This window comes from Bos taurus, chromosome 1 (assembly GCF_002263795.3).
Source record: "Bos taurus isolate L1 Dominette 01449 registration number 42190680 breed Hereford chromosome 1, ARS-UCD2.0, whole genome shotgun sequence".
NCBI lineage: Eukaryota > Metazoa > Chordata > Mammalia > Artiodactyla > Bovidae > Bos > Bos taurus.
This window is the reverse complement of record NC_037328.1, coordinates 69,744,910-69,767,300: the sequence shown is the minus strand read 5'-3', so window position 1 is coordinate 69,767,300 and position 22,391 is coordinate 69,744,910. Positions and strand designations below refer to the sequence as shown.

General features: G+C 35.4%; 1 protein-coding gene across 13 annotated transcripts in view; it reads left to right on the top strand.

Annotated features, from left to right (window-relative positions):
* Positions 1-22,391, top strand: part of ZNF148 (zinc finger protein 148) — a 146,598-nt gene that overhangs the window by 60,318 nt on the left and 63,889 nt on the right. For 12 of the 13 annotated variants that reach the window (NM_001033121.1, XM_005201416.5, XM_005201423.5 and 9 more), the window contains 1 exon segment: positions 926-1,274. The exons of the other annotated variant lie outside the window; for it this stretch is intronic. In NM_001033121.1, coding sequence (NP_001028293.1) covers positions 942-1,274 — 333 coding nt within the window. In that variant the 5' untranslated portion in view covers positions 926-941. 13 annotated transcript variants of the gene reach the window in all.

Below are 22,391 nucleotides of genomic sequence, written 5' to 3'. Positions count from 1 at the left end.
CCTCACACAAGCATAGCCATTTTTCCGATTCTATTTTTAAGAAAAACTTTGAGATATAATTTATATAAAATAAAATTTGCCCATTCTAAGAGTACAATTCAATAATTTTTAGTAAATTTATTGAGTGGGGCAACCGTTACTTTAGTTTTAAAATGTACATATTGATATAATTTAACCCAGTTTCTTTTTGTTGAATACTTAGTGTAATTCCAGTTTTTCAGTATTAAAGTACTGCCATAGTGATTTTTCATGCATATCTTTATATGCATTTCTGATTTCATCAGGGTAGTTTCCTAAAAGTATTATTTATCACCAGTTCAAAGAACATATGCATTTTTCTGGGTTTTGATACAGTGTACCAAATTACCTTTGGAAAGAGTTGAACTAAAGTACTCCCACTGTCAGTAGATTTTTTTCCCTGTGAGCTCAACCTTGGATGTATTTTTTAAGAGTTGTTATCAATTTGGGGGATAAAATATGGTTTTAATGTTCATTTCTTTGCTACTGCTGTGACTACTATTTTATATATTTAGTGACTGTTTCTAATTTTTCTTTATGATTTACCTGATAGTATTCTCTCAGTTTATTTCTTAATGTTATTTCTTATTTTAATTTTAAGATGTTTTAATATATTAAAGGATATGGAGCCATCTGGTGTTAAAAATACTTTCTCCCAGTTTGCTTTATTTCATGCTCATTTTTCATAATGAAATAGATTAGTGCCTTAATGTCAGAAATAAAGATTTGTGTTTCCTACCGGCTTTTGGAAATTTACTGGTAATTTTTAAATTGGAGGCAATATTGAATTATGTGAATAAAACTTTTATTGAAGTATGGATACCTTTCATAATTTGAAATTTAAAAAATTCAAGTAGACATATAAAACTAATTTATTATGCTTTGTTGCCAAACTTGGTCTTTCTAGGCAGTTATACTTAAGCATGAACATTGACGACAAACTGGAAGGATTATTTCTTAAATGTGGCGGCATAGACGAAATGCAGTCTTCCAGGGCAATGGTTGTAATGGGTGGAGTGTCTGGCCAGTCTACCGTGTCTGGGGAACTGCAGGAATCGGTGCTTCAAGATCGGAGTATGCCTCACCAGGAGATCCTTGCTGCAGATGAAGTGTTACAAGAAAGTGAAATGAGACAACAGGATATGATATCACATGATGAACTCATGGTCCATGAGGAGACAGTGAAAAATGATGAAGAACAGATGGAAACACATGAAAGACTTCCTCAAGGACTACAGTATGCACTTAATGTCCCTGTAAGTAATTCCTTTATAAGATATTAAACTTAGTTAGAAACATAATTAGTTTTCTGTTAAGTGATACAGTCATTGAAGAAATTTCATAAAATGTTTAAAATCTGAATATAAATAGTTCAAATGTGTGTTCTAAAATAAATATACCAAATATTGATAAAAATCATGATAAGGCAAAATTAAGTTTTTGTATTATGTACATTTTAGAAACATATTTTCTGGATAACATTTGTCAGGATTACTGTGTGTTAAATTTTAAGTGCTTAATTTTGAAGGATACTTTGTTTTAACTTTCGGATTTCTCCTTAAAGAATAGAAGGATTGGAAGAAAAAAAAAGTATAAGGATTGAATCTGGAGCATAGCTAGAAAAAAATCATGTACTTGAGAATTTTTCCTTCAAATTTTGTAACTGTTGGCAATTCCTGCCTTCTTTTATTTTTTCATTATCTTTAAAAAGTATTTCACCCTTTCAGTCTTTCCTGTTTAACCTTGATGTCACAGGTCATCACCTAAGATACTCTTTTGTAGATACCTGTTAATTTTTTTTCAATTCAAAGGAGCATTTATTGAGCCCACATTAAGTGGGACATGCTTACGATATTATGAGATGCCCTTCTTCTGTGTATAGTTTCTGCTTATCCCCAAGTGGATACATGCTATGTTTCACAGTCTTTGTAGTTATTCAAGCTTCTGTAATGGAATGGTAGGCTTGTTCAGAGAGTCACAATCTTTTTAGAAAGTTGTACATTTTCTGGGGAAAAAAAAAACAACAACAGTAACAAACAAAAACAGTGAGCTGGACTTGTTGCTTCCCCTGAAGGTTCAGGGCTCATTTGGTGCTTCAGTCACAGGCTCTTTGGAACAACCAGCAATGACCTCTTTATAATCTTCACTCCAAAATTATCTTTGTGAAGTGAATTGTAATCAGCTCTGGCCTCAGTGATTTCTTTCTCAGTACTGAGCGTATTTAATTCCACATCAGTAAGCAACGCAAAAGTCTGTGTGTTCTTTAAGTACAAGTCAGTGATAGTTTCTGTATTTTGGTCACTGATCAAGTCTAGTAGTTCAGTGGTTGACTGACTGTAGGTCAGTAGTGAATTTTGGGAGTAGTGTGGGATGAGTCACAGCCAGGGCAAACCAGGCAGAGGAGCAGGGCCTTCCTGAGCATGGTGCTGATGCAGGCGGGGAGTCTGAGAAGCTGAGTGGTTTTTTTTGCCTTCTTGTGTCTTTATTTTTACCTGATGATCAGCAAAACTACTACTGTCATAAAATCTTCTATTCTTTATGTGATATTAAACCTCATCCTTTCAGTACTTCTGATATACTGTGCTTTTTCTTTTGCTTTAGGACCTTCATGTATCCTACTTGTAATATTCCCCTTAATCATAACCCCTCTCTGTTTTTTAAACTGATTAGTGCTTCATCATCATCAGCCTGCCACTTCTGTCCAGTCTAGGTTTACTCCCTGCAGTAGGGACTTGTTCAGTTTGTCTGTAATAGATAGTAGGCTCTTTGAGAGCATGAATTTTGTCTTATTTTTCATTATGGCCCATGTGTTAGCACATGATGTGAATGAGTGGATAACTACTTACAGTTGTGTTCTAATACATGTGCTCACCAACTTTTACCTAGTCTATTGCAGTAGCCTTTTCCTTTTTCTACCTGTTGATGGTGATGAATTACATTAATTAATTTTTTAATGCTGAATCAGCCTTGCATACCTGGAAGAAATCCCACTTTGTTGTGGTGTATAGTATTTTTATACATTTTTTAAATTCACTTTACTAGTACCTGTTGAGGATTGATAGATTGGTCTAGTTTTCTTTTCTTGCAGTATCTTTGTTTTGATGTTAGAGTAACCCTGGTTTCATAGAATGAGTTAGGAATATTCACTCTGCTTCGGTCTTCTGGGAGAGATTGTAGAGAGTTGGTACAGTTTTTTCCTTGAGTGTTTGATGGAATTCACCAGTGAATCTGTAGGGCCTGGTACTTTGCTTTTTGGAAGGTTAGTAATTCAGTTTCTTTAATAGCTATAGATTCAGATTGTATGTTTCTTCTTATGTGAGTTTTGACAGATTGTATCTTCTGAGGAATTGGTTCAGTTCATCTAGGTTATCAAATTTGTGGGCATAGAGTTGTTCATAGTATTCTTTTATTATCCTTTTAGTGTCCATGAGGTCTGTAATGATGTTCCCACCTTAATTTCTGGTATCAGTAATTTATGTCTTTTTGTCTTAGCCCGACAAGAGGCTCGCTGCCTTTTTTTTTAAGTATGTCAACAGTTGCTTATTTATTTATTTTTGGTTGCACTGGGTCTTCCTTGCTGTGTGCGGGCTTTCTCTAGTTGCAGTGAGTAGAGGCTGCTCTTTGTCTTAACAGTTTTTAAGCATATAGTATTACATCCAGTGTCAGCGTACAGTTAATTGCACTCTCGTTGTACAGTAGATCTCTAGAACTGTTTTGTCTTGCAAAGCTGAATTTCTATACCCACTTAACACCAGTTCTCCATTGTTACCTCCCCCTAGTAAAAGCTTACTAATTTTTAGAGAATTAGCTTTTGATTTTTTTCTGTTGTTTTCCAGTTTTCAATTTCATTGATTTCTCCTCTAATTTTTTTGGTATCTTTTCTTATATTATTTTGGATTTAATTTGCCACCCATGGTTTTTGGGCTTCTCAGGTGGCACTAGTGGTACAGAACCTACCTGCCAATGCAGGAGACACAAGTTCAGTCCCTGTGTTGGAAAGATTCCCTGGCAGAGGGCATGGCCACCCACTCCGGTATTCTTGTCTGGAGAATCCACGGACAGAAGAGCCTGGTGGGCTGCAGTCCATGGGGTTGCAGAAGAGTTGGACACGATTTTGCTACTAAACACACACACACATACAGCGTTCAGTAATACAAATTTCTCTCTAAGCGCTGCATTCACAGTGTTCCACAACTTTTGATAAGTTGTATTTTTATTTTCATTTGGTTCATTTTATCTTTTTTTTCTGAGATACGTTCTTTGATTCATGTGTTATTTGAAAGTGTGTTACTTAATCTCCCAAGTTTTGGGGATTTTTTCAGCTATTTTTTTGTTACTGATCTATAGTTTTAATTCATTTATGGTCTGAGAATGTATATTGTATGATTGTTTATTCTTTTACATTTATGAAGTTGTGTGTTTTGTGTGCCCTAAATGTTTGCCTTGGCAAATGCATGTGAGATTGAAAAGAATAAAATAGTCTGTTGATGGTAATAGCTTTCTTCTTGGACTGATTGTAACCTGAGCCATACCTGTCTGTTTTTCAGATGATTTCTATAATGATCTTTTCAAAATGAGATTTATACTTATCATTTTCCTCCCAGAAAATTTTCAGAGGTTTCTTTTTGCTAAAAAGCTGAAATGCACTCTTTTGCTTGGGCTAAAAGAGCCTTTGAATCAGGTCTCTTCTCATCTTATCCAGCCCCTGCAAGCCCTACTGCCCACTTCATAGTTTAAGTACATTGAAATTAGATTAGTTGCCCAGGTCCAGTATGATTTTTTCTCTTCTGTACATGTTGGATATACCTGTAATATTCTTTGTTTGGCAGTCTACTGTTTTTCACTTCTCAAAACTTTTCCTTTGTGTAATTTTTCATTATAATAACTAACTTTTCATTTCTTTGCTTGTGAGACCATGAGGTCTCTTTTCTGAAACTTGTATTTTAACTTTATGTTCTCAGTAACTGGGCTGTGGTAGGCAGTCATATATTTTTTGAGTGAAAGAAATCTTTTTTAATTGAGAAAAAGTTTGAAGTGAAATGTAGATCCTAAGTTACAATTCAGAATTTTGACAGCTGCATAAACTTATATGTAACCCATAACGCATCAAGATATAGAATATTTTTATCATCCTGGAAAGCTGGAAAGTTTGTTTTCTTCTTGGTCAGTCCACTCCACAACAATTGTTCTGATTCCCCTCCCCGTACCCCACCCTCCCCATCATAGATTAATGTTGTCTCTTGAGAAGTTTGGGCTTCCCTGTTGCCTCAGACGGTAAAGAATCTGCCTGCAGTGTGGGAGACATGGGTTCAGTCCCTGGGCTGAAAAGATTCCCTGGAGAAGGGAATGGATGTCCACTCCAGTATTCTTTCCTGGAGAATCCTGTGGACAGAGGAGCCTGGTGGGCTACCGTACATGGGGTTGCAAAGAGTCAGACACAGTTCTAATGTGAGAACTCTGTATGAATGGAATCATGTGTAACGCTTCTCTCCAGCTTCTTTTGCTCAGCATAGTGTTTCTGTAGTTTTCCATGTTGGTTTAGTGTTATCAGTAAGTAGTTCATTCTTTTCATTATTGATTAACATTCTGTTATACTATCCTAAAATTTTATTTCCCTCTTTATGGTTATTTATTACCTCTAGTTTTCAACCTTTATGAATAAAGTCACTGTGAATGTTGTTAAAAAAGTCTTTTTTAATTTCTTCTGGGTACATTTTTATAGAAGTTAAGCTATTTCTCTTCTGTTTTCATTTTGTTTAATCTAGTTTCTATCTTTGCATCAGTATTACTCTTGATTGGTATATTTTCTATACAAAATCCTGAGATCAGGTAGTGTAGGTCTTCCAGTTTTGTTATTCTTTGGCAGATTACTGTGACTGTTCTAGTTTGTTTGCATTTTCATGTAAAATGCAGGATCAGCCTTTCAGTTTCTGTAAAATGAACTATCTGGGTTTTAGTTGGGATTGCATTGATTGTATATATTGACTTGATAAAAACCAGCAACTAAAAAGTAGAGGCTTCCAGTCCATGAACATGATGTATTGTTACGTTTATTTTGCTTTTCTCTAACTTCTCTTGGCATAGTTTTTATCAGAGTTTCTGGACATATTTATTTGGTTAAGTTTATCCTTAAGTATTCCATGTTTAAGATGTTATTGTAAATGGTGTTTAAAAAAAAAATTTCAGTGTCTAATTGTTCGTGACTAGTACATAGGAATGCAGTTGATTCTTTTTATGTTGACCATGTATCCTGTGATCTTGTTATATGTACCTGTTCTAGTAAGGTTCCTTCTGTTTTTTTCAGGGTCCCTATTGTCCATACATTTTAAATCTTCCTTTCCAATTTATATGTTTTTTACTTTTTTCTTCCTTATTGTATGGACTAGGCTTCCAGAACAGTGTTGAATAAAAGTGGTAAGAGTCAATATTTTTGCTTTTTTCCTGATCTTTAGGGGACTGTATTGAGTTTTTCACCATTAATAATTGTTTTAGCTATAAATTTTTCATAGGTTATGTTTGTTTATGAGGTGGAAGATGTTTTCTTTGTAGTTTGCTGAGATTTCTTTTAAAGTTGTGAATGGATGTATAACTTCATTGATATTTTTTCTGCATCTATTAGATGATCATATGATTTTCCTTCCTTTTCTTAAAGTGAACTTACTGATTTTCAAATGTTAAGCCAATCCTGCATTCCTGGGATAAATTGTACTTGGTCATGATACATTGTCCTTTTTATATGTTCTTGGATTCAGTTTACTGATTTTTTTTAAAAAGAATGTTTATGTATATGTTTATGAGGCATATTGTTTTCTTGCAGTCTTGTTTTAGGCATATTGGCCTCATAAAAAATAGTTCCTTCTCTATTTTCTGAAAGTTTATAGAAAATTCGTGTTATTTCTATCATAATAATATATATTTAGTGGACTTTACCAATAACTTAATCTAGGGTTGAGTTTCCTTTGTGAGAAAGTTTTTACTTCCATATTTAACTTTTAAAACATAAAAAACTAATCAGATTTAAATTTTTCTTGATTTAGTTTTGACAAATTATATTTTTCATTAAAAAAAATTTTTTTTAATTGAAGGATAATTGCTTTACAGAATTTTGTGGTTTTCTGTCGTACATCAACAAGAATCAGCCATAGTAGGTACACCCATGTCCCCTCCCTCCTGGACCTTCCTCCCATCTCCCTCCCCACCCCACCCTTCAGCCTTTCACAGAGCCCCTGTTTGAGTTCCCTGAGTCATACAACAAATTCCCATTGGGTGTCTGTTGTACATATGGCATTGTAGATTTCTGTGTTGCTCTCTCCATACAGCTCCCCTTCTCCCTCCTCTCCTCCCACTGTGTCCTCAGGTTTGTTCTCTATGTCTGTTTCTCCATTGCTCCCCTGAAAATAAATTCATCAGTGTCCTCTCTTTAGATTCCATATATATGTGTCAGTACACGATATTTATACTTCTCTTTCTGACTTTCACTCTGTATAATAGGCTCTAGTTTTATCCACATCATTAGAACAGATTCAGATGTGTTCTTTTTCATAGCTAAGTAGTATTCCATTGTATGTATGTACCACAGCTTCTTTATCCATTCATCTGATGGTGGACATCTAGGTTGCTTCCATGTTCTAGCTATTGTAAATAGTGCTGCAGTGAACTTTGGGGTACATGTGTCTTTTTCAGTTTTGATTTCCTCAGGGTATGTGCCTAGGAGTTCATTTTTTGACTGAACAAAAATTTTCATAATATTTTCTCAATTCCTTTACTGTCTAAAGGACTTGTAATAATTTCTGTTTTCACCTTGATAGTGCCAGTTGTCTTTTTCTTGATTAATCTGGGTAGAAATTTGTCGGTTTTTCTGGTCTCTTCAAAGAATAAGTTTTGGTTTTAGTGCGTCATTAGTAAAGAATGCACCTACCAGTGCAGGAGATGCAGGAGATATGGTTCGATCCCTGGGAGGGAAGATTGTCTGGAGAAGGAAATTGCAGTCATGGCCAGGAAAATTCCGTGGACAGAGGAGCTTGGCAGGCTACAGTTCATGGGGTTACAAAGAATCAGACAATACTGAATGCACACACACATTGTTCATTTCAACTTTCATCTTTACTCTCAAGTTATTTCTTTCCTTCTGCTTACTTTATTTTAATTTGTTCTTATTTTCTTAGCTTTTTAAAGTAGAAGGTTTGGTAGTTAGATCTTTCTTTTTGATGTAAGCATTTTAAGCTCTAAAGTTCTCAATTTCTTTTGTGATTTCTTTGTGACCCATGCTTAATTTCTGAATATTTGAAGTTTTCCAGGTATCTTTTTGTCATTGATATTTAGTCATTGTGGTCAGAGGCTATACATGTACAACTTACGTCCTTTGAAGTGTGTTGAGTCTTACAAGGTCTACTGTGTGGTTACCTGGTGAATGCTCTGTATTCACTTGAGAAGAATGTGGAGTCTGACTGTTGTCGGGAGGGTTTTTTGTAAATGTCAATTAGGTCAAGTTGGCTAGTTGTATTCTTTTTTTTTTTTTTAATTTATTTTTATTGGAGTATAGTTGCTTTATAATGTTGTGTTAGTTTCTATTGTATAGCAAAAATGAATCATCTATGCGTTATACATCCCCTGTTTTGGATTTCCTTCCCATTTAGGTTACCATAGAGGATCTAGTAGAGTTCCCTGTGCTATCTGGTAGGTTCTCATTAGTTATCTAATTTATACACAGAATCAGTAGTGCATATATGTCAGTTCCAGTCTCCCAGTTTCTCCCACCCATCCCCTTTCCCTCTTGGTATCCATACATTTGTTCTTTACATAACTCTTTTATATCCTTACTCATCTACTTATTCTCCAGGCATTAAAGTTTGTTTGCAGAAGGATCCAGTTAAGATTATACATTGCATTAACTGTCATGTCTCTTTAGTTTTCTTTAGTCTGGGTTAGTTCCTCTCTTTAAAAATTTTATGATCATCATACGTAAAAATTGCCATTTATTTTGTAGAATGTCATTCAGTTCAGGTTTATATGATTTTTCCTCTTAGACTTAAGTTGTTACTTTGGCAGGTGTATTGCAAAAAGTGGTTTGGGTTTGAACAGGTGGCACATGATTTTTATTTTCCCCCTTCTGATGATGGTTCACTTTGATCAGTTAATTGAGCTAGCTAGGGTCTGCCAGGTTTTGCCAGTGTAAAGTTAATCTTATCCCTCATCATACTTTGAAATTTGTTTATTTGAACCAATATTGATTTTGAAGTTTTATTCACTGGGTAAAATCTACTACTGTGATTAATGCTTAGTTGATGATTTGGCCAATCTGAGCCTCTTCAGGTTGGCTTCTGTGTTCTTTTGACCTGTCCCATCAGTCCTTGAGCACTTCCTTTAAGTCATGAGATGTTCTAGGTTTATATTGTATTTTACATGCCCATCCCTGGAATCAGACATTTTTTCTAAGGAGTCCTAGTTCATTTTAGTGGAGAATGGTATTTAGAAGCCAAGATCTGAGTGCTCAGTGTGCTGCTCATTGCTGGTGGAGTATAACTGCTCCCAGGACTGTTAGTGGATAAAGCCAGAGAGTATATATATATGTACATACTTACATACATTTATATGTATATATGTACATACATTTACATCTATAATTATCCATTTATCTATAAGTATTGAAAACCATGAGTTCACACTGATACCTCCAATTATAGTCTATTACCACGGAGTACATTTTAGTTTGCTTCCTCCCATATTTTATGAGTCCTTTCTCAGACAGTAATAAGCCTGGTTCTGTTATTCTTAATGTATTTATTTACTTAATTGATCAGATCCTCCTCCCAACCCCTGTATGTAACTATTTTCCCTTTAGCACTGTTGCCCTTCTCCTCTTCCTATACAGGTATACTCTCTTCACCCAGCTCCTGTACTCCATGGCAGTGCAAGCCATCCCTTGTCTCCTGTGTGGATGCCTTCCTCCCCCTGCATGTCTTTGGCAGTTGTGCTGGGCCTCAGTCACCACATGGATCCCTCCTTGTACACTGTGCTGGTCCATGCTCAGTCCTCACACCACTTAGTTCTGGTACCTTGCTCAAGGCTGCTGTTCACCCACAGCATAGACCCTTCTTTATGTTGCTTGGGCTCTGACACTTTCATGCTGAACTGCCCTTGTATCTGGAGAACTTCCTCTCTCTGCTTACACTCTGATGTCTTGCTTTGGGCAGCCCTCCCATGCCAGTACCCTCTTCATTCTGTCTAGGACCTGAAACCATGTTTTGCTCCGCAGTATGGCCTTAGAGGTGAATGGTTTATGGAGCCTAAGTAGATAGGGAAAGTCAGGAAGGGGAAGGGATAAGATTTATCCTTTTGTTTTCTTTAAAAGAACCTTAATTTTGAAATTATATAGATTCATAGGTAGTTGCAAAAATAATATAGAGATGTTCCATGTAACCAGTCTGGCAGTTTCTCCCCAGTGATTGCATTTTATATAACTATAGTACAAAATCTCAAAATAAAGAAGTTGACATTGCTACAACATGTCCATTTTTGTATGCTTTATCCTACAAGTAGATACAGAACTAATCCTTCATACCAAAGATCTCCCTGGTGCTACCGCTCTGTAGTCACACTGCTTCTTGTTGCCCCCACCATTCCTAACCCCTGGCTATCCTACCCTACTCTGTTTTTTGTCTCTAAAACGTCATCATTTTGAGAATATTTTATTTGAGATATTGGAATCAATAGATACTGGAATCAATATATTAAGTGACCTTTTGAGATTGACTTTTTTCACTTAATGTAATGCCCTCGACAGCCATCTGAGTTGTTATATATATAAATGCTTTGTTCTTTTTTTTTTTTTTTTAATATATAGTAGTATTCCATGGTATAGCTCAGCTGGTTAAGAATCCACTTGCAATGCAGGAGACCCTGGTTCGACTTTCTGGGTCAGGAGGATCCCTTGGAGAGGGGATAGGCTACCCACTCCAGTATCCTTGGGCTTCCCTGGTGACTCAGATGGTAAAGAATCTGCCTGTGGTGTGGGAGGCTTGGGTTCAATCCCTGGGTTGGGAAGATCCCCTGTAGGAGGGCATGGCAACCCACTCTGGTATTCTTGCCTGGAGAATCCTCATGGACTGGTGGGCTATAGTCCATGGGGTTGCAGAGTCGGACACGACTGAGTGACTAAGCACACACACACAATTCCATGGTATGGTTGTTAGTCAGTTCAGTTGCTCAGTCATGTCTTATTCTTTGCGACCCCATGGACTGCAGCACGCCAGACATCCCTGTCCATCACCAATTCCTGGAGCTTGCTCAAACTCATGTCCATCGAGTCGGTGATGCCCTCCAACCATCTCACCCTCTGTTGTCACCTCCTCCTCCTGCCTTCAATCTTTCCCAGCATCAGGGTCTTTTCCTTCAATCTTTGCATCAGGTGGCCAAAGTTCTGGAGTTTCAGCGTCAACATCAGTCCTTCCAATGAATATTCAGTACTGATTTCCTTGAGGATTGACTGATTTGATCTCCTTGCAGTCCAAGGGACTCTCTCAAGAGTATTCTCCAACACCACAGTTCAGAAGTATCAATTCTTTGGCGCTCAGCTTGCTTTATGGTCCAACTCTCACATCCATACACGGCTACTGGAAAAACCATAGCTTTGACTAGATGGACTTTTGTAGGCAAATAAGGGACATTTTAGTTGTTTCCATGTTTTGGCTATTACAGATAAAACTGCTGTGAACATTGATGTGTAGGTTTTTGGGTGAACATAGGTATACATAGCTCTAGGATAAATACTCTGTTATCCCCTTGTCACTGGATATAATCACTTCTAACATTTTGGTATATGTACTTCAGTGCTTCTTTGATATGCATACCGAGCATAGGAACATGTTGCTTTTTATCTCTTCATTTACCAGCATATTTTGAACTTTTCTCAACTCTTTGTTCTTCTAATGCTTCTTAAATATCTGCTTGATATTCCAAATTCTGGGTAGTCCATAGTTGAGTCCTATTACTCCTAATAGATGATGATAAATCTGAGTCCATTCTGAGAATGAATCAATGGAAAGTTATCTCATACTGAATACCAAATGCCAGAATTTAGGATTTGTGTAATATTGCTTTATAGAAGAACTTAACAGAGATGAGAAATTATATCCCTTCCTTATTACTTATGCATTCCTGCTGGTAAGGCAGAGTTGTGAAGGGCAGATCTTGGGATCATGAATATACATTTTTGAATTAAAGAGAGGGTGTTGATGTAGAACAGTATGATCTAGGTTCCTCACAGTGTGAAAACTTAAGCTCCAAGGCCTTTCATCCTTTCTAGAGTGTATGCTAAAGTCTTTTTAAAAATAGATATTGAACATGTTGATTTTTTTTCCTTTTATTTGCTAATTCACTTGGAAGTCACAGAACTTTACTTCATATTAACTTTTTAGTTAATTCAAAACAGAAACTTGAGGTTTGTGTTTCCTTAAACTGTTAATAACAGTTTAGGTTCTGTAACCTGTATAAACTCCCTATTGTTCTGTGATAGTTGCTAAGTAAAGTTCTTCATTTGTGATAACTGCTGGCTTTCAGGATTTATCATGACCGTATTACTCTAAATCAATCACCCAGCTTCAGCTATGTGGCTGTACATTTTCAACAGCAATCTGCAAGCCAACTTTCAGATGTCTGTAGTATGCTCATTAGAACTTAGTTTTCTAGCATGTTAGAAATTTGAATTAAAATGAACTAAAATTAGTATTTCAGTTCCTTAGTTGCATTAGCTACATTTCAAGTGCTCAATAGTCACATGTGGTTAATGACTTCTGTATTAGACAGCATAAAGAACATTTCCATTATTTCAGGACGTTTTGGATAGCGTTGTGTTAGAAAGCTTTTCAACTTAAAAATTAATTTCAGAAATTTGAAAAAAAAAAAAAGTATTTGGCTTGTCCTTTTAATTCTTTTTATAGAAAAGGGATTGGAAACTTTGTGGACTATATTTTTCCAACTGATATCAGATATGTTGAAGAGTAAAAGACATGTTTATATTGACAGAAAGAAACAAATTGTTATTTGTAATGATATATGCCACATTTGTTTCCTAGAAAAGTACTGAATTGCACTTTTTTGAAAGAATTTTTTAAATAATTTATAGTCAAGTATGTCCAACTCTTTTGCGACCCCATGGACTATGGCCTACAAGCTCCTCCATCCATAGGATTTTCCAGGCAAGAATACTGGAGTGGGTTGCCATTTCCTTCTCCAGGGGATCTTCCCTACCCAAGGAAATTGCCTGGTAGCTGAGTTGGTAAAGAATCTGCCTGTAGTGCAGGAGACCCAGGTTCACTCCCTGGGTTGGGAAGATCCCATTTTATGTAAATTAGGAGCTATAAAAAAAAAAAAAAATCATGCTCCAGTCATATAGTGATATAATAAAGTGTAAAGTATTTCAAGTGTTTGTGATTCCTGAAAAAAATATACTTTAGCAGTCATGAAGATTTTAGTCATGAATTTCTGTTCTGAAAGCGGTATGAATAGAATTGTAGACATCCTTTTATGCATTTTGTATTCATGATTATTTTAATGGCTTAGGAAACTCAAGACATATTTGGCCATTGCTGTAAAACCTCTCTTTTGTTTTTAGTTTTAAAAGTTGCCTTAAATCCTGTCATTAGTTTAAGAAGGATTATATAGACATTTCCCCAAATACCTTTTGCTTCAGTGAATAAAACTTTAACATGCTGTTGTTAGGAATTTGAGTACATGTTCTGGAATAAGTGTCTTTTCCTTTCCTATTTAACAAAATGAGAAGAAAAAAGTATTATTTTATTTGTGTCAGTGATTTTAAAATACTAATTTTGCCATGTATTTTGCACTCTGTTTTAGTCACAGGATTGGATTACATTTATTGGTATCAATGATCTTTCACAATCATCTTGAAAGGTGACAAATCTATTTGATTTTGTTTATTTGCTTAAATAGTCATTGGTAGGATATGTTTCTTCCTCTCTTTTTGGCTAAATCCCAACTTGTTATTTCTATTACACTGTATACTTTTCAATAAAATTATTTATTATAGCCAGTTCTTACTACTCTTTGTTTCTTTTAAAGTTCATTTGAGGGATTCAGAAGTAATTTTATGTTTATTGACTCTTGGGTCCTTGTCTTTTGAGGCATTTGTGTTGACTTTTTGTGTGTCTGCATGCTTTAAGGAGTACCCCCCCATTCAGATACTTTTCACTTCATCATACTCTTTGAATATTATTTTCAGAAATAGATTTATTAATTGAACTTGTTTTAAAGAGAATAGATGGTAGTTTATATCAGTTCCCCAAGGTTATTTTTTTAAACAAGATTTTACTCTTTTATGTGGCTCTTAGAAAGTATCCTATTTGATAGGAATCTGTTTTAGCAGAAAACATAGAATAAGTAATCTTGCTTTATAGTTTTTCCTGATGAGAGTCATATTATTGTTTATTATTATTGATTTCGACTCACCTGGTAAGTAAATGAATCAAAGTATCTCTATCAGTCGGTTGTTTTAGGGAGCTAACCTAGAACGGTCTATTTTTCAGTATTCTCCAGTGCTCTTAAAGTTGTTAGACTCAACTTTTTTTTTCCCCTTGCTGCTAAGTCGCTTCAGTCGTGTCCGACTCTGTGCGACCCCATAGACGGCAGCCCACCAGGCTCCCCCATCCCTGGGATTCTCCAGGCAAGAACACTGGAGTGGGTTGCCATTTCCTTCTCCAGTGCATGAAAGTGAAAAGTGAAAGTGAAGTCGCTCAGTCGTGCCCGACCCTCAGCGACCCCATGGACTGCAGCCCACCAGGCTCCTCCGTCCATGGGGTTTTCCAGGCAAGAGTACTGGAGTGGGGTGCCATTGAGTTTTCTTTCTATATTCTTTAGTAACATAGCTAGTTTCCTAACACTTTTCATATAGTTCTGTGTGATATTTGATACCTAATTAATTGATCTGGAATTGTGAGATAGTGGTACTGAGTGAGAGTTATACTCTTTCTTAGATCAAATAGTGCCCAAATTGGAAGTCATAGACAAGGCTCTGATAGCATCCATCTAGCTAGATCAGTCTCAGAGATGTGTACTTTGACTTTTTTCATACTTGTATAATGAAGTTCATTGTAAAAAAGGACTACATAGTCATTATAAAAATTAGTATAGAGGAGAACAAAAAAAGTAAAAGTTCCTTCTTTTCTACTCTAATTCCAAAGAGATACCTGCTAATACTGATAACCTGAAAATTTTTAATTTATAGAAAAACATTCAGAAATGTCTTTATTTCTATATGTGTTTTGTAAATATATATCTTATGAAAATATACATATATTTTATTTTATACAAATTAGATAATGTTATTTTTGTATATTTTTGAAGTCTGCATTATTCATTTAATAATATTTTGTAGAAATTTCCTTGTTATTATATCTAAAGCTTGCTTTCTTATTCTAATGAATGATTAAGTGATGTGCCTTGTTTTATTTAATCACTCCCCTATTGGTGAATATTTATGTTATTGCTAGATTTGTTTGAATGAAATAATGATGAAAGGATCATGCTTGTATATATAGATACCCGTATGATACAAGCGTGTTTCTTGTATCTATCTATATATCTGCATATTTGTAATGTTTTTTGTCTAGGTGTATATCTTTTTATTGAAATAAAAGTGCACAAATTGTTAGTGATGAATTTCCTCAAAAGTGACATACATGTGTAATTACTGCCCTGATTAAGACATGGAACATTATCAGCATTCCAGAGGCCCTCCCCTGTGTCCTTTTTAGTCACAACACTCCTCTAATTCCTAAAGATAACTGCTTCCTATCAGAACACTTTTATCACAGTTAGTTAGCTTTCCCTGACTTTTGAATTCCGTATGTACTATCTAATATTTGATTTCTTTAGCATTTTTATGAGATAAATCCATCCATGTTATTGCATGTGCTGCTGCTGCTGCTAAGTCGCTTCAGTCGTGTCTGACTCTCTGCGACCCCATAGATGGCAGCCCACCAGGCTCTGCCGTCCCTGGGATTCTCCAGGCAAGAACACTGGAGTGGGTTGCCATTGCCTTCTCCATTGTGTGAAAGTGAAAAGTGAAAGTGAAATTGCTCAGTCATGTCCAACTCTTAGCGACCCCATGGGCTGCAGCCTACTAGGCTCCTCCATCCATGGGGTTTTCCAGGCAAGAGTACTGGAGTGGCTTGTCATTGCCTTCTCCGGTTATTGCATGTAGTAGTAGTTTATTCTCATTTCTGTGTAATTGTCAGTAGTGTGACTATATCAAAATTTATTCTCTGTAGCATAATAGGCATCTTGTTTCATGATGTTGATTGTTCTGAAAAGTGCTGCTGCAAGTAGGTTTTGGAGGGGATGGTCAGGTGACATGCTTTCTGGCTTGTACGATCTTAGTTACCTGACCAGGGATCAAACCTGGGCCCTGGCAGTGAGAGCGCTGAGTTCTAGCCACTGGGTTGCCAAGGAACTTCCTGCTGCAGATATTCTTCGATGTGTCTTTGGCGCATGTGCACACTCATTTCTGTTGGTTATATCCTGGAGTTTGCTGGGTATGTGTATGTTCAGCTATAAGAGTTACTATCCAGAAGTTTTTCTCATGGATTTGCCAGTTTATTCTAGTTGTTCTGTATCCATGATATTCGGCATTGTCAGTACTTTAATTTTAACTGTTTTGGTGGGATGGTAGTAGTATTTCAGTGTGGGTTGTTTTTTTTTTCCCAGTTTGCATTTCACTGATAACTAATGTGAGTGCCTTTCATGTTTACTGACAGTTTGGATATAATTTTTTTGTAAGGTGCATGTTCATCTTTTGCTCTTTTTTCTATTAGGGTGTTCCTTTCTGTTACAGATTTGTGGTAATTCTTTTATATTTGTTGGATATATATGTATCAATTATCTTTTCTATGCTTCCACTATGACTTGCCTTTTTACTCTTTTGATGAACGGAAGTCAGTGTTAACAAAGTTCAGTTTATGTCTTTTCCTTTTGGTGTCTTGTGTGTCCTGTTTAAGAGTTCTTTGCCTGCCCCAAGGTTGTGACGATATTTTCCTTTGTTAACTTGTGGAAACTTTATAGTTTTCCTTTCCCATTTAGATCAGTAGTCTGTTTGGAATTGAATTTTGCTGATGATGTGAGATAGGGGGGTCACGATTTACTTGATGACTTTTGCTTTTTTCCCAACTCACCCATAGAAATTTTTTCACTTTCATTTTGCTGGCTTAATATTTCAATAAGTTAGTATATTAAGATAATAATAAATAGATTTTTCTTTAATTAATCCTAAGAATTTGTACTAAGATTGGACTTAATGTCTTTTTAGGATTATAAAATAATACATTGTTTGTTAAGAAAAGGTACAAATTTGAAAGCTAAACTATCACAGTGTTGTTAATCAGCTATACTCCAATACAAAATGCTTTTGGTATTAAAAAAATAAAAATTAAATTAAAAAAGCTATCAAGATAATAGAAATTGCTGCAATCTTACTACTCCAGGATAATCACTACTAACATTTCATTGTTAGTATTTTAGTGTTCCCTTTGTTTTTCTGCATATATATTTGTGTGTGTAAAATTTGCTGCATATATATTTGTGTTTGTGTAAAATTGTATATTTATCCATATTTATTAATATCATTTAATCTTAAACCATGAGCATCTCAGTATTAAAATTATTCAAAAGTAAGATTTCTCGTTCATGTATATCATATAGCTATATTGTAATTTATCTCACTGTTTCTTTATGTGTATTAGACTGCACTTTATTTACAGTTGTAAATGTTATTGTGATATTATATGTAGTGTTGTCATGTGAGATTATTTCTTCTGTATAGATTTCCTAAGACTCTTGATATATACTGCCTAATTTATAGTCCACAAATGTTGATCGTTTTATTCTCCCTCTTGTAGTATATGAGATTCCCAACTTAATTTCTTTAAAAATGATCTAGAATAGGAAATATGGAATATAATTTCCAGATTTGTGTGTGATACTAAGAAAAAGAGAAATAACTGGGCTTGGTCTTGGTTTGAGAGTGGAGAAGAAAATTAAAAGATGTCTTTATAGTCGAGAGACTGGGTTGCTGAAAGGCAGGGGGAAGAAAAAAGAAGCAGGGAATTTAGAAGGAGGTGCTGATGTGAAAAAAGATTTTATTTTTAGCAATATTGAGTTTTAGATAATAGGATGTATTAAGTTGAGATGCTCTATAGAAATTGGTAACCTTCCATGTATCTAAGCAATTACATATCTGCAGTTGTATAATAATAATTACTTAGAATTTATAGTTTTTGTATAATCTCATTGGATTTTCTGATGTGTATAAACTGGATATTATTGCTGCCACTACTTAACAGGTGAGGAAATGATTATGATACTGAAAGTGAAGTTGCTCAGTCGTGTCCAGCTCTTTGCAACCCCATGGACCATAGCCTACTAGGGTCTTTCATCCTTGGATTTTCCAGGCAAGAATACTGGAGTGGGTTGCCATTTCCTTTTCCAGGGGATCTTACCAACCCAGGAATCGAACCTGGGTCTCCTGCATTGTAGGCAGACGCTTTACTGTCTGAGCCACCGGGGAAATCATGATAATGAATGGCATCAAAAATCAACTATAATGCTATATGCCATAGTTGATGATTTACATATATAATCCCTTTAACTCTGCAGAGATTCTGTGAGAATTATTCCCTCCATTTAAAGGTGAAGAAAGTTACAGATGACTAAAATTCTAGTTGTTTAGCTTGACACTGCTAGTATTGTATTTCTGACACTGCTAGTGTTGCTCTTTGGGATTAGATTTCATTTCTTTTAACTCTCACCCTGTGCTTTTTTTGTTTTTCCGTACTACTTTTGGAAGCCAAGTTCACCCAATAATAATTGGAAGAGGTAGGATTGAAATTCAGGTCTTACGCTTTATCTAAATATTGTTGACATTTTGTCCACTTTGTTATTTTTTAAATTATTTCCTTTCTCTAGAACCACTAGAAATTCTTTCTATATTCTGGAAGCAACCAAACTATAGTTTTTATAAGGGAAAATGAAGTATGTTTGTGCAAAAATCATTTTAAAATGTTTGAATGATTTATTAGATTTATAAAGAAGCAGTTATAGTAATGGAAATAGCACTGAACTAAAAGATATAAAATCCTGGTTTAAGTACTAGTGTTGAAATCTAGTCCCAGTGATAGCCTGGGTAAGACACTTGCGTCCGTGATGTTTTAGTTTCTTCATTGATAATGCGAGGATAAAAAATAATTCACAGATTACAGTAATTAGAGTCTCTGTTGCTGGATTTGGAAGACTTGGGTGTAAGTTTTTGTTTCCCTTCTTAGACAAATAACCTTTCTCAGCCTTAGATTTCTTATTTGTAAAATGGGATGAAAATGCTTACCTCACAGTCTTCCTGTAGGATTAAGTGCAATAGATTATACAGGATAGAGACCACGTGCACCCCCTTCCTTCTCTGCATGCCTTCCAAACATTGTATCCATAGCACCTAGAAGAGAGTCTGGCACATAGTAATATTAGATAAATCTTAGTTACTAATGCTGAGGAGGAATCACAGATTTGTAGAACACTATATAGACGCTGTTTTTTATTTAAATGTAGTAGATTTACAATGTGTTGATTTCTGGTTTACAAAAAAGTGACTCAATTATACATGTGTGTGTATGTATATGTACACCTATACACATATTCTTTTCCATTATGGTTTATAACAGGATTTTGAATATAATTCTCTGTGCTATACTGTAGGGTCTTATTTATTTTATAGATAATAGTTTGTATCTGCTAATTGGAAAGTCCTAATTTATCCCTCCTCCACAACCTTTTTCCTTTGGTAACCATAAATTTGTTTTCTTTGTCTGTGAGTCTGTTTCATAAATTCATTTGTGTTGTATTTTAGATTCCATGTTATCAGTGATATCATACGATACTTGTCTTCCTCTTTCTGACTTACTTCACTTAGTATGATAATCTCTAGGTCCATCCATGTTGCTGCAGATAACGTTGGTTTATTCTTTTTTATGACTGAGTAGTAGTCCATTGAGTCTCCACTGTTCTATGACAATTCAGTCTTTCCTTATCTTTTATGACCTTGATAGTTGATGGGTATTGATTATTTTGTAGAATGACTTTTGAGTCTTTCTTATATATTCTTATGATTAGATTGGTGCTTTTATTTTTTGACAAATCCCACAGAAGTGTTGTGCTCATTTCAGAACATCATATCAGGGATTATAAAATGTGGAGATATGTCTTATTACTGGTGTTACTACATTCTCTGTGCTTTGGTAAGGTGATAAATGCCAGTTTTCCCCATTTTAAAGTCACTTTTTTTTCTTTTGTAATTGGCAGATATCTTGTAGGAAATATTGAATAGTTTGAGTCTGTTTAAATATCCTATTTCTACTCAAAATTTTACTTACCTTTGTAAGCATCCATTGGTGGGTCCTGCCAACTGTAGTTATTAATGTGGTGTTTACCTAAGTGTGAATTTGTATTTTCTTCATTCCTTCTATATTCACATTAATTGTAGCTGTCCCTTCCCTCCATTAAAAAAAATTCCATTTATATCAGAATGGATATTTGTTTTATTCTTTGCATTATAATCTGGTACTACCATTTATTATTTTCTCACATTGTTTCAGCTTGCCCATTAGGAACTCTTTCAGACAAGCTCTTGTGTCCTTTTGACATGCACTCTAGTTTCTGGCACCACAAAATTTTCCAAGGTCATCTTATATATAGTTCTCCTTGCCTGTTGAAATCAGTCACTTCTCCAAGGAACTCCAGTTCCTTTTGTTTGGATAACGGTAGTTAGAAACTAAGTTTTAGATGCTAGGTGTGTTTCATTGCTTCTTAGTGATCTTAGCACACAGAGTTAGGCATTATGTGTGTGTCTGCTAATTGGCAAACGCACACACATCTATACTAATTTATGTTGGTTGGGCCAAGGCATCTATTTTGAACGAGATTGAATGGAGAAAAGGGAGGGAATGCAAAATATAGTTAAGATGTATCTAGATCAGTGGTTCTCAAAATTTCTGGCCTTGGAACCCCTTTGCTTTTAAAAATGTTGAAATCTCTTAACTCTTGCTTCTGTTGGTTATGTATGTTGATATTTACCGTTTTATAAATTAAAACAATTAAAATTTTTATTTTTATAAATAAATCGCATTACATGTTAACACATAGCATATTTTTTAGTGAAATATAACTTTTCTAAAATAAAAATTTTGTGAAGTTTTAAAATTTTACAATCTGTTTATTGTCTAGCTTATCTCATATTTGCTAATATATTTAGTCTGTGGTGACATCACATGTTAGCTTCTGAATACTGCTGCTATATAATCTTAAGAGGAGAGTGAAAAAAACAAAAAAAACCAGCCTGTGTATTATAGTGAAAGTGTTTTTTTCTCTCATGGACCACCCACGAGAAAGAGTGTCAGGGATCTTCTGGAGTCCCTGGACCATACTTTGAAAACTTTGATAGAGATTTACTAAAACTGTTACAAAATAAAGGTACATATATAGTAGAAGGATGGATCCAGAAGAACTTCTGTGAGGAACAGGGAAGAACTTGAACCATGAAGATACAGAAGTTAAAAGAATAGAATTTCTGGGTAAGATGGGGATTGTCAGCACTATTTCAGGTAAGATAACTTGATATGATCACTTGTTCCAGTTCATCTTATAGTTACTAAATTGTAAAATGCTGATATAGCAATCAAAATATAAATTTTTAATGAGAAATATTACAGAGGAGTAGATTAGAATGTTTGTTGTGAACTGTGGGTCCCTGAACCTTTTCAAAATCAAAAGATAGTTATGGACTTTCTCAAGCCCTGACAAATGTAGCTTGTATCAGAAGTTGACATGCTGTCAGGTCACACAGAAAGGGAGGGTTGTGGTTTATGATTCATACCAAGGCCTGTCCATCAATGTGCTGCTTCTCCTTCCTGCCCTATTCTGTGGCTTGGTGAGCTTGCAATTAGAAATCTTCCTGTTGACTGGTTAAATCTGTTATTTCCAAAACCATCCTGGAAATAAACTCATGCATGCATATACATAGGGATATATTCTTGGTGTTAACTTTCTCTTTTCCTGGACTCCATGAGTACTTTCAGATATTGCTAACATCATTTCAGTTCAGTTCAGTCACTCAGTCGTTCGACCGACTCTTTGCGACCCCATGAACTGCAGCACGCCAGGCCTCCCTGTCTATCACCAACTCCCAGAGTCCACCCAAACCCATGTCCATTGAGTTGATGATGCTATCCAACCATCTCATCCTCTGTCGTCCCCTTCTCCTCTTGCCCTCAATCTTTCCCAGCATCAGGGTCTTTTCCAGTAAGTCAGCTCTTCGCATA